This window comes from Lemur catta, chromosome 8 (assembly GCF_020740605.2).
Source record: "Lemur catta isolate mLemCat1 chromosome 8, mLemCat1.pri, whole genome shotgun sequence".
Classification (NCBI taxonomy): Eukaryota; Metazoa; Chordata; class Mammalia; order Primates; family Lemuridae; genus Lemur; species Lemur catta.
The window spans coordinates 73,776,081-73,789,218 of NC_059135.1; the positions used below are offsets into that span (position 1 = coordinate 73,776,081).

Sequence of the window (13,138 nt, forward strand, 5' to 3'; positions counted from 1 at the left end):
GCCTGGGCTAGAGTGAGTGCCGTGGCGTCAGCCTAGCTCACAGCAACCTCAAACTCCTGGGCTTAAGCGATCTTACTGCCTCAGCCTCCTGAGTAGCTGGGATTACAGGCATGCGCCACCATGCCGGGCTAATTTTTTTTTTTATATATATTTTTAGTTCGCCAGATCATTTCTTTCTATTTTTAGTAGAGATGGGGTCTCACTCTTGCTCAGGCTGATCTCGAACTCCTGACCTCGAGCGATCCACCCACCTCTGCCTCCCAGAGTGCTAGGATTACAGGCGTGAGCCACCGCGCCTGGCCTTTTTGTTTGTTAAAAAATATTTCATAATAAAAGGAAAAAGAAGAGGAGAAAGGGAAGGCAGACTAGAGACCTGAGTCCCAACTAGTAGAAGAATGAAGGACAAGGATTGCCAAATTCTTCTGTTCAACTAAGGCACCTGTGCCCTGGTTAAAGTGGTGGAGGAGGGAGTTTCTAGGATAAGTATGTCCCAAATAATTGCATGGTACATACTTATACCAAGAAATTATTTATTGTTTACGTCAAATTGAAATTTAATCAGAAGTTATACACTTTTATCTGCTAATGCTAAATGAAAAAATTTAACTTTTATGAAAACTACATATCAAGGGAGAAAAAGGAATCTTCAGATATTTGAGTGGGAACCCTGGTCCAGGAGCTGTATTAGTTTTGGGGAAATTAAATGAAAAGTACATAAAAAGTGGACTATGTTCTGGGTATAAATTTGTTGTGTTTTTTTTTTTTTGGTACCATTGAATATAAAATAGCTAACTTCTGTCTTACAGTAACCTTGACTGGTTGATGGGGGTGGTAAAAATGTTTACAAAAGGCATAGATCTGCCTTTTTGGCTTATATCTGGAGTTTTGATTAGTATTCTTATTTTTAGGTTTCTCCTCCTTGCCCTACTCCTTTCTTAAATGGTCTTCTTTTGAGGAATAAGTAAACAAGATAGGCAAATGAGAAGGGAAAGGGAGAGCAGCAAGAACATTTTTTATGCTTTTCATGTATAGAGTTATGTGGCATGTGAATTGAAACATACTACATTTTAATAGAGCTAAATTTGAGAATACCTTTCCCAAGCATTAATAGGTGTTCTCTCCTAAGATTAGACTATACGAATTGAGAAGTTTTATAAGAAGTAATATCTCCAAAATGCTCAAATGCATGTGTAATTGTTTTTCTGAATTGCATTTCCCTAGATGCTTACTTTAAGTCGAGTAACAGCATCACGCCCATTTATGAGTGCTGCAGATCTCATGGAGGCAAGCCAGCTGTGTAGCATGGACTCTAAAGCAAATATCGTACATGGTGAGAAACATGCTTTATTAGTTTTTTTTTGTTTGTTTAATTGTGATTTTTAAAAGTGTGAATTTAGTTAATGGGATGTTTTTCAAAATTATAATTAACATTGGGCATAGTGCTTTACATACAGGCATAGAGCTGTATATACAGAATGCGTTATTATCAGTACAGCCTTTAACTCCCTCCTTTAAAAGGTATTATCACTGCCATTTAAAATGAAAGAAACCTGATGCTTTTCCTCCCTTGCCACATTGGAAATCCAGGTAATATTGTATTGCTGATGTTCTCATGCCACCAAGTGATACTGAAAAGCATTCATTAGAAAATCTAAAACTACATTATGTGGCATAAATTATCTTTCTAGTGGACAACGGTACCCTAAAATAAAGTCCTCAAGTTTTAAAACCCATACCTCACCTAACCCCCGCAACTTTCCCTATATGCCTTCACAGGCCAGTGAGATTTTGTCCTTTAATAGCTTTTAGCCATTTGGGGTTTATTATCGCTTTTGAGAATCTGAGGAACCTTCTTCTCCAGGGAAAAAATGCACAAGCAATTTTGGATATAATTCCCAGGGATTTAGAGATTTTCCGAGTAAATCCCACCCTAGGGCCCTATGTAATTTAAAGTCACATAATAATTGCAGTTTCTGGTTATTGTTTACTGTGGGCCATATGGTGAGTCAGAAAGAAACTGTTTGACATCCTTCCTCCTCAAAACCATGATCTTTCACTATTTCTGTCTTTGGACATTTATTTCAATCTTATATATCATTAAAATAGAACTCATTGTTTTTCTCCCTTTTACTTTAGGTCTGTCAGTCTTGGAAATCTGTCTTATAATAGCAATGAAACATTTAAATGACATCTATGAAGAGGAGCCATTTAATTTTCAAATGGTCTATAATGGTAAGATGAGGCTTTGGTAGTTTCTTTGTGACTCTCCCCTGCTGCTTATTTGAGCATACTAATGTTGTCATTGCTTTCTATCCAGAGTTTCAGAAGTTTGTTCAAAGGAAAGCCCATTCTGTTTATAATTTTGAGAAACCTGTTGTCATGAAGGTAAAATCTAGTTTGCTTTTATTTTTCTGCAGATAAATATATTTTTTATATCCAATTTGATTATGTATCAAAGTTGTACTTTGATTTTTTTAAACATTAGGTATTTGTCATAGGGATTTTTTCCAAAACAGACAAAAATTATCTAAAAATGAAATATTTAAATAATTTTGAGGAAGCAGCAAGATTGTTTTTACAGTCTGCAGATGTATACTGCCCTCTGCTGTCTGTTCATAGCACTTGCATCCTGAAAAGAATACCACCAGTCTGTGAAACTCATCCATCTGCTTTCCAACACAAGGATTGTTTTTATAAGCTTAGCAGTAAAAAGAGACAAAAATGTAGGTTAATGCATTAAGAAACTTACAGGACAAAAACTCATTGGCCCATGAGGGCATATAGAGAAAGTTTAGGGAGTAGGTGAGGTATGCGTTTTAAAACTTGAGGACTTTATTTTAGGGTACCATTGTCCACTAAAAAGATAATTTAAGCCACATAATGTAGCTTTAGATTTTCTAGTAGCCATAAGAAAGTAAAACAGAAAAGGTGAAATTAACTTTGATAATATATTTAACTCAGTATATAAAAAATATTTCAAAATCTATAATCAATATTGGAAATTATTAATGAAGTATTTTCTTTTACCTTCTTTTGCATTAAGTCTTTGAAATTTGTTGTATATTTACATTTACACTACATCTCAATTCACTAAATATACATTGGAAATATTGGTTCTTTAGGTTCCATAAAATTTATACCCAAAAAAGTAGATTTTATATTTTAAAATTGTTCCAAACATACTTGAAATTTTCTTAGTGGACCCAGTATCAGGTTTTAAATTTAATTAAAATTGAATAAAATTAAAGATTGAGTCCCACATTTCAAGTGCCTTGTAGCCTCATGTGGACAGTGCAGTTCTTGAGGATTTTATGGGAAGAAACTTTTTTTTTAAAGCAGTGGACCCCTAAGTCCTTTTGCACCCCTTATAGGCCTTAGTAGTCAGAATTTTATTTCTTGTAGAAACAAAAAAATGGGAATGCAGAGCATTGTTGTTTCTTCAAAGAAACAGAAAAAGTATTTAGCATATTGGAGGTTATTTTTTTTTCCTCCTAATGTCATGTCTGTCTGATAGTCCTAGTTTGTAGGAGTTGTGAAAATGGAAAGGTTACCTAAGCATTTAAATTCTTATGAATAATTCGTAACTGTTCATTTACACATTTTCAATAAGGAAATATTTTGCTACCTAGAAATATTTCAAATTTCCTCAATTTCATTCAGCCCCAACACTTGCAACCTCCAGTATTTTCTCATTTTCAGAATTGAATGGTATCTGAACTATTTTCTCTTTTCGTCAGAATTTTTATGATGCATAGAGAATATATTCCAATGATGTTTTTCACAATGAGCAGTAAGAATAGAATCCTCAGGAATCTGTTTCAGTGTATCACTATTTCATTGTTAGTGTGTCATGATTTAATGGTTTCTGTTTTTTTCATATCCTAATAACATACCCAAAACAATAATCAAGGTTAGAAAAGACATAATACGTGAATATTAGGGATAAGAGGAAGCAGACAGTAAAGAGTCCTATTATGGGGAAGATGGAGCTTGTTGATAGGTTGTGACAGTCTCAGCCAATCTTAGAGGAGTAGGAGCCTGTCCCCACTCCTCCATGTCCTTACTGCCCTTGCTCAATCATTTACTTAAAGGATCAGCTGAATAGGCCTACTTTGCTCAGGGGTCTTTTTTTGCCTGCCTTTTTGTTACAGTTGTGTGAAACTTTTATACAGCAAAGTCTTACAGAGATAGAGACAAAAATGTAAATGCAAATTTGAGTAACCTAGGTAATCATTCAAAAAGTCTTAGGTTTTTTTAGAGAAATGGAAGCCCTATGTTAAAACTATGATTTTAGAATAAGGTTAGAAAGAAGATAATATTGTGCAGAGTGAATTAACATTTGCCCTGTTTCCATTCAGCAATGCATGGACAGATAACTGTGCATTGACACTGTTTTACTTGGTAATATGAAGTTTGTATGAGGTTGATAAGAGCTGTTTTTCAACCCCGTTGGTTTCAATTACATATTGTTTCCAGCCCTTTGTTTTACAACTGACCAAAACCATAGCTGTTCTGTGGGTTGACTTTATCACTTTCCTCCCCTATTCAACCTAAACTATTTCTTTCATCTTTCAGGCTTTTGAACACTTACAACAATTAGAATTAATAAAGCCCATGGAAAGAACTTCAGGAAATTCACAGAGAGAGTACCAGCTGATGAAACTACTTTTGGATAATACTCAAATTATGAATGCTCTGCAGAAATACCCCAACTGCCCTACAGATGTTAGGCAATGGGCAACATCCTCACTAAGCTGGTTATGAGTACGACCAGTGACTTCAATTTTGGCATTTCAGGCATACTTCTCTAGAAAACTAAAAATTATTGTCCTTTAACAAGATGTGTTATTACATTTTTTTATATTTATAAACATTTTTGCATTTATGGGAGACTTGCATGTGTACTGTCTTGGCTGTGTCTTGCCTTTGAAACATGAACAGTTACACAATTTATAATTTCAGTAGATTGATTTAGATTACTTTGTAAGTAGCAGTTGAAAAGAATAAAATGTGACAGTTTTAGGGATTGGGCCATATGCTTATTTAACACTTGTAAAGTGTTTATATATGGTCCATTTCAACCTAGCAGCTAGATGTTTTTAAAAACCTTAAACCAAAGCAGTAAAAAAACAGTGGTAAGAATTAATCTTTTGGTCAAGTAGGGGTGCTGCATTTTTTTTTCTATACACATGCAAATTTTACCCAGACCCAGGTCTTCTAGTTCAGGAGACTAACCAGCTTAGCCAGAGAATGGTCCACATGGAAGAAAAAGGCTAAGGAATTTGAAGAGTTTTCTTCCAGACTTCTCAAAATGTAGAACATCAGAATCCCTTATAGAATTGTTTTAAAATATGGATTTTTCAGACTACCTTAGGTAAAAAGGATCAGAATTTGCCTTTTTAACAAGTACAATCATGCCTTGCCTAATGCCATTTTGATCAAGGACAGATCGCTTGTACGAGGGTAGTCCTATAGGATTAAAAATACTGTGACTTTTCTGTGTTTAGGTAGACAAATACATTTACCATTATGTTGCAGTTGCCTACAGTATTCAATACAGTAACATGTACAGGTTTGTACGTAGGAGCAATAGGCTATACCATCTAGGTTTAAATACACTGTATGATATTCACACAATGTGAGGAAATCACCTAACACATTTCTCAGAACATATCACCATTGTTAAGTGACATATGACTATACCGTAGATTTCTAGAAACCAGCTCCCACAAATAATGAGAAGTGTATGGCAATGTTAGCTGAATCTGTGTCAAAAAGTAAATCTCTGAGGAATGTGAAAATGTTAGTCAAATCATTGCCTTATAAATTCAGAGATCCGTGAATTAACACAGATGTATGTTTAAAATGAAATTTAATAAGCACTCAGTGACTTCATTTGTTCAAGAATATTTGATCACCTGTGCAGAGGAAGTTTACAAAAGACAGAATCCCTATCCTTGTGCGGCTTATAATCAATCCATTTAACTGTCAGAGGCCCTGAGATTTAGGTAGTTATTTATAGCAGTGTCCTATATCCCACAGATTGGGAATGACTGATAGACACTGGAATTCAACTCAAGTTTGATTGACACCCAAGCCAGTGTTATTAAGACCTGAAGTTCAACAATGGGTTCCTTAACAAGTATTTTTTAAACTGTGCTCTAAGGCAGTGGTCCTCAACCTTTTTGGCACCAGGAACCTGTTTCATGGTTTCATGGAAAATAATTTTTCCCTCAGGGGTTGGGGGGGAGGCGGAGCTCAAGCAGTGATGTGAGTGATGAGGAGTGGCTATAAACACAGATGAGGCTTCGCTCCTTCACTCTTCTGCCCTCACTCACTTCCTGCTGGGTGGCAGAGCTCTGTGACCTGGTCCATGGCCATGGACTGGTATCGGTCCACAGCCTAGGGGTTGGGGACCGCAGCTTTAAGGAACAATTTATCTAGCTTTTGAAAAATCTTGGATATAGAGTGGAATATAAGATTTCCGTGCATAAAAGTAGCTCTTCAGTAGTTACAACTTAGTCTTTTGCATACAGAGCCTCCCCCACACACACCAGAAAAGTTAAGCCTTACAAGTCTTCAGATCACTGTCATTTACTTTTGAGCAGCCTCATTAAGGCTAAAGCTTGTATACTGGTTCTGTGACTGTAGTCTGCTCATTTTTAGGGGCATTTTACCAAAATTCTTAAAATGGTAGCATGACTACTATTACCAGAAGCAAGGATTTTATACTTGAGCTGTAACTGTCCATTTAAAAAAATTTCTGAACTATTTTAGGAAAGTATTATCTGCCTTAAGGATAACAGCCTCATGAAATGACCTGAGGCTTGCAAGTTTGTATTAGGTCATTAAATATGAAACGTCCGATTTTGAATCAAGTTTATTATATCTTGAACAAGAAGCAGTACAAGTAAAGTGCACCTAAACTGTTGACATAGTTTTGCCATCTTAACGATAGCTTGTTTGCTGTTATGCCAGCAGCAAAGAAGCCTGGAGAGCGAGTGGCAATAAAATTGTGAAAGACGTTTTCCACAGCTTGTTGAGAATTGAATATTTTTCCCTGCAAGAAGTGGTTAAAAGCCTGGAAGAAGTGGTAGTCAGTTGGTGCAAGGTCTGGTGAATATGGTGGATGACAGAGAGTTTCTAAGTTCAGCCTCTGTAGTTTGAACACTGTTATTTGTGTGACATGTTTGAGTGTTGTCTTGCAAGAAGATTGGCCTGTCTCCATTGACTAATCTCGGCTGTTTAATCGCAAGCATCCTCGTTATTTCATCCAACTGGTTGCGCTGCACCACTAGATAGACACTATTAGCTTTCTTGAATGAATATTCGGTTTTGGATTGTGTTTCAGCACTTCATCTTAGTATATGTGCTGCCGAAGCGAGCACTCAGCACTTTATCTTTACCCAGCTATTGTGCCGAACACTTAGTGATTGTCAAAAAGAATCCATGTTTTTTCATCACACATTACAGTGTAGAAATGGTTTGCCTATGTATCTTCACAGCAAAGAAAAGGCAAGCTTCAAGATGATTTCTCTTCTGACGCTCATTTAAGTCATGTGGAACCCACCTATCCAGCTTCTTTACCTTACTGATTTGTTTCAAATTGTCCAATATTGTTGGAATCTTAACATCAAACCTTGCTGCTAATTCACACGTAGGTTGAGATGGATTCGTTTCCACTATAGTTTTCAGCTCATCATTATCCACCTTGGTCTCAGGTCGTCCATGTGGCTCATTTTCAAGATTAAAATCACCAGAATGGGACTTCTCAGAATATCGACCTATTGTGTGTTCATTAGCCACATCCTTCCCAAACACTTCCTTGATATTTTGAGCTGTCTGCGCTGCATTGGTTCCACAAGGGAACTCATATTCAAAAATAACATGAATTTTTGACTTATCCACGGTTTCACAAAAATAGCTCTTAAAAAACATTTGAAAGATAATCACAAGTCAAAATGTGCATTTGAAAGACTCAAGATTTGCCTTCACAATAAACATAAAAGTGTCAAAGTGAAATGTCAGAGATATCAACTGTCAAACTTAGTACTTAAGGAAATCGGACATTTCATACTTACTAATGTAATATCAGTTTAAGATGCTATTTAAAGCTGAGAGCCCTCTTCTGCCTCTCTGGCTATGTAAGAGCTGTGGAAGGTCTATCAACAACCAGGTGTACAGATTTTAAAACTAAGTAGCAAGGTAGGTTTTTATTTTCAGTGCTTGCAGTAAGTAGGAAATAGTTATAAAGCAAATTGGAAAAATAGGTTAGCAAGTCATACAAATGAAGTATATACCTACCATCCCAAGGCATTTTTGTTGGAAGGAGAGGTGTCGATATTTGCCTTTCCATATTCCCTAATACATACAAAAAAAGCTAAAATGTATTTGCAAAGTTTTTGAACTAACTTCATCTCTTAAACTGCTTTATCAATAAAACACAAAACCTAATCTGAAAATAACTAGGCAAAAAACATTCAAGAATAATGTAAACTAACAAGCATGGCTTAAAGATATTTTCTTCATTTACTAGAGGAGGAAAAACGGCAAAAACAGAAACTCATGAACTCCCCTAGTTTATCGGATTGAAAAGCCAGTGAAGAGTTTTACTTCAGTGTAGTTTTTACTCCTGTGTTCTCTCCAAGTGGTCCACCAGAAACAGAAATCTTGTTAAAAAAAAGACCTCTCTGATTCACATGCATGTGAATGGCTCTGGGGAATTAAAACCTGTTTGGTCTAAACTTTACCATAATGCTATGTATGTTGAAAACAAAGTATCTGTTAACTTTCTAAATAATCAGTGCTTTGTGAAACACACTGTAGAAAACAATTCAGTCTTTCTGTAGATATTCCATCATAGTTTGCATTTTAATTTGGTTTAGAAAGCAATGCAGGTTCTTTCAAACCTCCATAAGCCAAGTGCTGCCCCTTTCTTCACCTTTACCCTAAAAAAATCCGAGAATCCATTGGTGTGTAGTGTCTCACGACGCCAACAAGCCTCTGGCTTCCTAATATTGGCAGTAACAACATACGTGCTTGGGTGGGAATATAATCTGCTCAGACAACAAAGGAGGGAAATGCCATAATGGACAGATCTCCTTTCTTTCAGCACTATCCCCATTCTTCCAAATCTCAAGGTGTAAGCCTCACTATAAATTACAAAGCTACTATTCCCCTATTTAAGAAGAACATATAGCTAAAGAAAAACTGCATATGCAAATAATACCATATTCATTTTTTTATTTAACTTGGGGATGGAATGGGGATAGCATACATTTTATTTGTACAATATTTAACAATCACTTATCCAAGGTGGGGTTTTATGGGGATTTTTTTTTTTAGCTTTCTGTTAAATACTTGCACAAAAAAATAGCAAGTATGATTTGACAGTAGTACAACAACCTGTGCCCAAAACACTGACAAGAAATACAGAGTAAAGCTAAAATAATTGCTTACCAATATTTTGAGAGGTAACAAATAGGATATGGTTGAGACTGCATAAAAAATGTACTGCTGGTTGAATATCTGAGGTAAATGATGTTCAGTCAAAATGCTACTTGTATCATTTTGCCCATAAATCAGTTGTTAATTTTATACACATCATACCCAATGTTCCTGAAAGTAATTTTTCAAAAAAAGTAAAAAAGAGAAAACTGGAAAATATCTATGATGATGCATTAAAAAAAAAGCTAACCAGTTTATTCCACTAAACTATCATTTGGCCAGAGTTTTTTCCCTACCACCTGCATTTTACTTGTAGCTGTTACTTAGGGGTGAGGAAATAGGGCAGAAGAGATTCAAAAGTGTTTTGTTTTTGTTTTTGTTTTCCTGATTGTAGTTTCAAAATATCACCATGAAAGACAGTGCAAGTTCATGGGACCAACAACTGTGAGGCACAGTCTCTGTTCTGGAATTCACAAGGTACCTGTAATAAACATTCAAACAAGAGTCACACATCACATGCTAAAAAAACTTCCTAGCATCTAAAATACAACATAAAAGAGCTGTGCAGGGCATAGATTTTGAATAAAGCCAAACACTGGTCAGTCCATCAGTCCTATGGCAGTTGATCATAAAGCATTCCTTACAAGGAGATCTGGGCAAGGTGAAGAGTATAAGTTAGAGCAGCAGTTGTGATGGGCATCAGAAAGGCAAAATACAAGATGAATCATGAGGAGCACCATACACATGAGGAAAAAGTTATTGGGGGTCTCAGTTTGCCCCAAAACAAATCACCATTTTTCTCATTCTTTGATCTTTCTTTTTGCCAGTATCCCTAGCTCAAACTTTTTGTTAACTTGCCCACTCTGCACTGACTGTAAACCAAACACTAAATACCCTGCAAAAGAGTTTTAACAAGACTAGGTATCAGGACAGGTAGTCACTGGAACATTCTTATTTTACTGCCTATAAAAAGTTTTTCTATTAATACGGTTTTCAAAAGGATACAAGTTTTAAAATTGGTTAGCTATAGTTAAGTACAATACCCAGCATTTCTAGAAATTTTTCCTAACTTGTAAAGAAAGCATTTTATATTGTGAATAATTGGTTTTATAAAATTTATCTCTAGTGCTCACATAAGCCAAACATTCATCATGATATCCCTTGTTTATTTTTCTTTTGATTTTTTTTAGCTTTTAAAAAGAGTTAAATGTTTGCAACAGTTAGAAATTCATCTTCAAGAGATTAACGATTTTCTTGTATGCACATTCTCAGTATTTTCCCTTTTTGATCAGTTTCAAAATGGAAGCAAAACTGAATCAAGAAATTGAGAGGCCAAGTATTTTCTGAAATAGAGATGAACTCAACACTGAAATGGGAATTCTTAGGAATACAATGAGACCTTGGGTACATATGTGACCAAGACCACAAACGGTTCTTTATGGTGTGTGGCACATAGACAAGAATGCTATTACTCTTCTTTCCCTCCCTGCTTAGAGTCTGTTGACCTATGTATTATTTATAAATAACTTAATTATTCCCAGAGATTAGGTGCATATTATATGTAAAGTGTAGTGTACTGTGTGGTTAAATAACACATTCACAGTGAGCTCCTGATAGTGACATGTAAAAAATTCTTTTATAAAATTAATGTATGGATTTTAAAATGACCTGACAAAAGTACACAGCATAATACTGGCTGATTGTTGGGTAGTAATCTGGAAATTCAGGAAATTAATGTTTTACTTTGGCCTGTATAAATTTGAGGAAGAATCCAATTATAATTCTATTGTTTTGAAAAGCACTTTGGCACCTACCGACCATCAGCTCCGTTTTCTTAGCAAGGATAAGGCATGAACTGTCCTAATTTACTATCAGAGTTAGTTGTGAAAGAAATTTTGGGGAGGAGGTTAGGCTATGTTACGTATATCAACATCGGTTACCTCTAAATGTCATTGCATATTTTAAGTTATAAGTTTAACTTGTTATCCCTGATTTGTTTCAAAGCAGTAACATCTGAAATCTGTGCTTAAAGTTTAATATCCCTATCCTAGGATAATTCCTTATATTCACAGACATCAAATATTACTCTGCCAAGATGGCACCAAGCAGAAGTATAGTGATAAAGTTACAAGTCTCCAAGCAGAGAGTGAGGAATTCTGGGTAATGACACTTCCTGAGGTGATCCTAAACAGTGATAAAGAATGTCCCACACAGGTGAAAAGAAATACACTACAAATTTACATATGTAAATAGGAAAAAAATCTATTTTAAAAGATAAAATGAAGAGCTTTCCAGTGTCACAGCTCACTTAAAAAAATTTAAATCATGCTTTAAGTTTTCAAATATTCCCCAAACACAGCACACCTAAAAAAAATACTTATGTAAGTATGCAATATTTTGGGAACTAGATATAAGATGGAGCTTTAAAACATGGGAAGAAGGGGAAAATGATACCATCTTTTCATTTCAAAAAACAGCACTTTTTTTCCATAAATTACAAGCCAGCACAAGAAAAGCTAAACACTGCTTTACGAATGGCCACTTACTGTTGGCACTAAGCATAGCTTACCTTTTTTTCCTTAAATAACACAGTGAATTTCTTACAAAACATGGATCGATTTATTATTCAAATTTTGTTAGTGTTTTCAATTTTATAATTTAGCAACCGTGGAACTGAGGTATACCTTGTTGAGGGAGGTTAAAGTAATGCTTGGAAGCCTCGTTACTGTACCCCACTTTCATGACTTTGTTTATGTACACAGAACAGCAGCACACTAAACATTCACAAGCTGTGTCATATTGGCATTACAATAGTCATTTATAGAAACAACAACAGCAAATGCAATAAAAACAAGTTACCCTTTTTAAAATCTGAAATGAAAAGTTTTGATTTAAAAAAAAATAGCAGTAGTTCATTTAAGGAATTAGTGTCTTCTGACAGACATTAAGAAATCTGATGTCAGTTTTCAAACACTCCGTTAGCCAGGTCCAAAAGATCCTTGATTTGGAGAGGGCCACATTCTTCATGTATACTTTTTCAAAAGTTTCTTTATAGAGTTTGCAACTTTTCTCTTAGTCTCGTGTCCTTCACATCTGTGCTGTAGGCAATGCAGTAAGTCTCCCAGAGCCACATTTTTCAACAAAGGTCTTCTTTCTTATGTTTCCGGGAGACATCCTACTCATTTCACACAGGAAAAAAAACTGTAAGCAGTTTCGTTAGCTTAGCAGCTCCAGTTCAGAGTCCCATTTCTTAGTGTGTACAGATGGTGCAACCATCATAGACTAGATTCTTTGGGAGGAAAGTCAACATTTGTCACCATTGTGACCACTGTTACAATGTCCTCTGTGGTAATGATATTTGTTAGTCTTTGCATCTGGGTAATTCTTTCACCTACACATCCAGCTGATAACCTGGCTTCTGCATCGTGATCCCAACATTCTTCTATCGTTTCACAGAGCATTGCCATTCCCTAAAAGGAAAAAAACATACTCAAACACCACAGCAATTTTTGTTTTCTTTTAGGAAACAATAAAATTTTCATAAAGAAATTGCTATTTTTGTGGTTCAGAGAAGTTTCAAGATTAGCCAATTCTGATACTGTTTGTCAACACTTTTACTTAGTATGTACATGAGGAAAAGCACCAAGAGAAACCATTTATTTTTAGCACTGGAGACTGCCATATCAGGAAT

The 13,138-nt window shown here is 35.5% G+C and overlaps 2 protein-coding genes across 6 annotated transcripts in view; one reads left to right on the forward strand and one right to left on the reverse strand.

The window, feature by feature from the left end:
* ORC4 (origin recognition complex subunit 4) overlaps nucleotides 1-5,026 on the forward strand; it is an 83,188-nt gene extending 78,162 nt beyond the window's left edge. For 4 of the 5 annotated variants that reach the window (XM_045559495.1, XM_045559497.1, XM_045559499.1 and 1 more), the window contains 4 exons: nucleotides 1,222-1,330; nucleotides 2,137-2,232; nucleotides 2,318-2,385; nucleotides 4,576-5,026. In XM_045559495.1, the coding sequence (XP_045415451.1) occupies nucleotides 1,222-1,330; nucleotides 2,137-2,232; nucleotides 2,318-2,385; nucleotides 4,576-4,764 (462 nt within the window). In that variant the 3' untranslated portion in view covers nucleotides 4,765-5,026. The remainder of the gene's footprint in view (nucleotides 1-1,221; nucleotides 1,331-2,136; nucleotides 2,233-2,317; nucleotides 2,386-4,575) is intronic. The other variant, XM_045559498.1, reaches the window with a different exon arrangement.
* A 4,200-nt stretch (nucleotides 5,027-9,226) lies between these two features.
* The window catches only part of ACVR2A (activin A receptor type 2A), an 88,604-nt gene continuing 84,692 nt past the window's right edge, over nucleotides 9,227-13,138 (reverse strand). Inside the window, exon 11 of the mRNA XM_045558760.1 lies at nucleotides 9,227-12,917. Within this exon, the coding sequence (XP_045414716.1) occupies nucleotides 12,723-12,917 (195 nt within the window). The 3' untranslated portion in view covers nucleotides 9,227-12,722. The remainder of the gene's footprint in view (nucleotides 12,918-13,138) is intronic.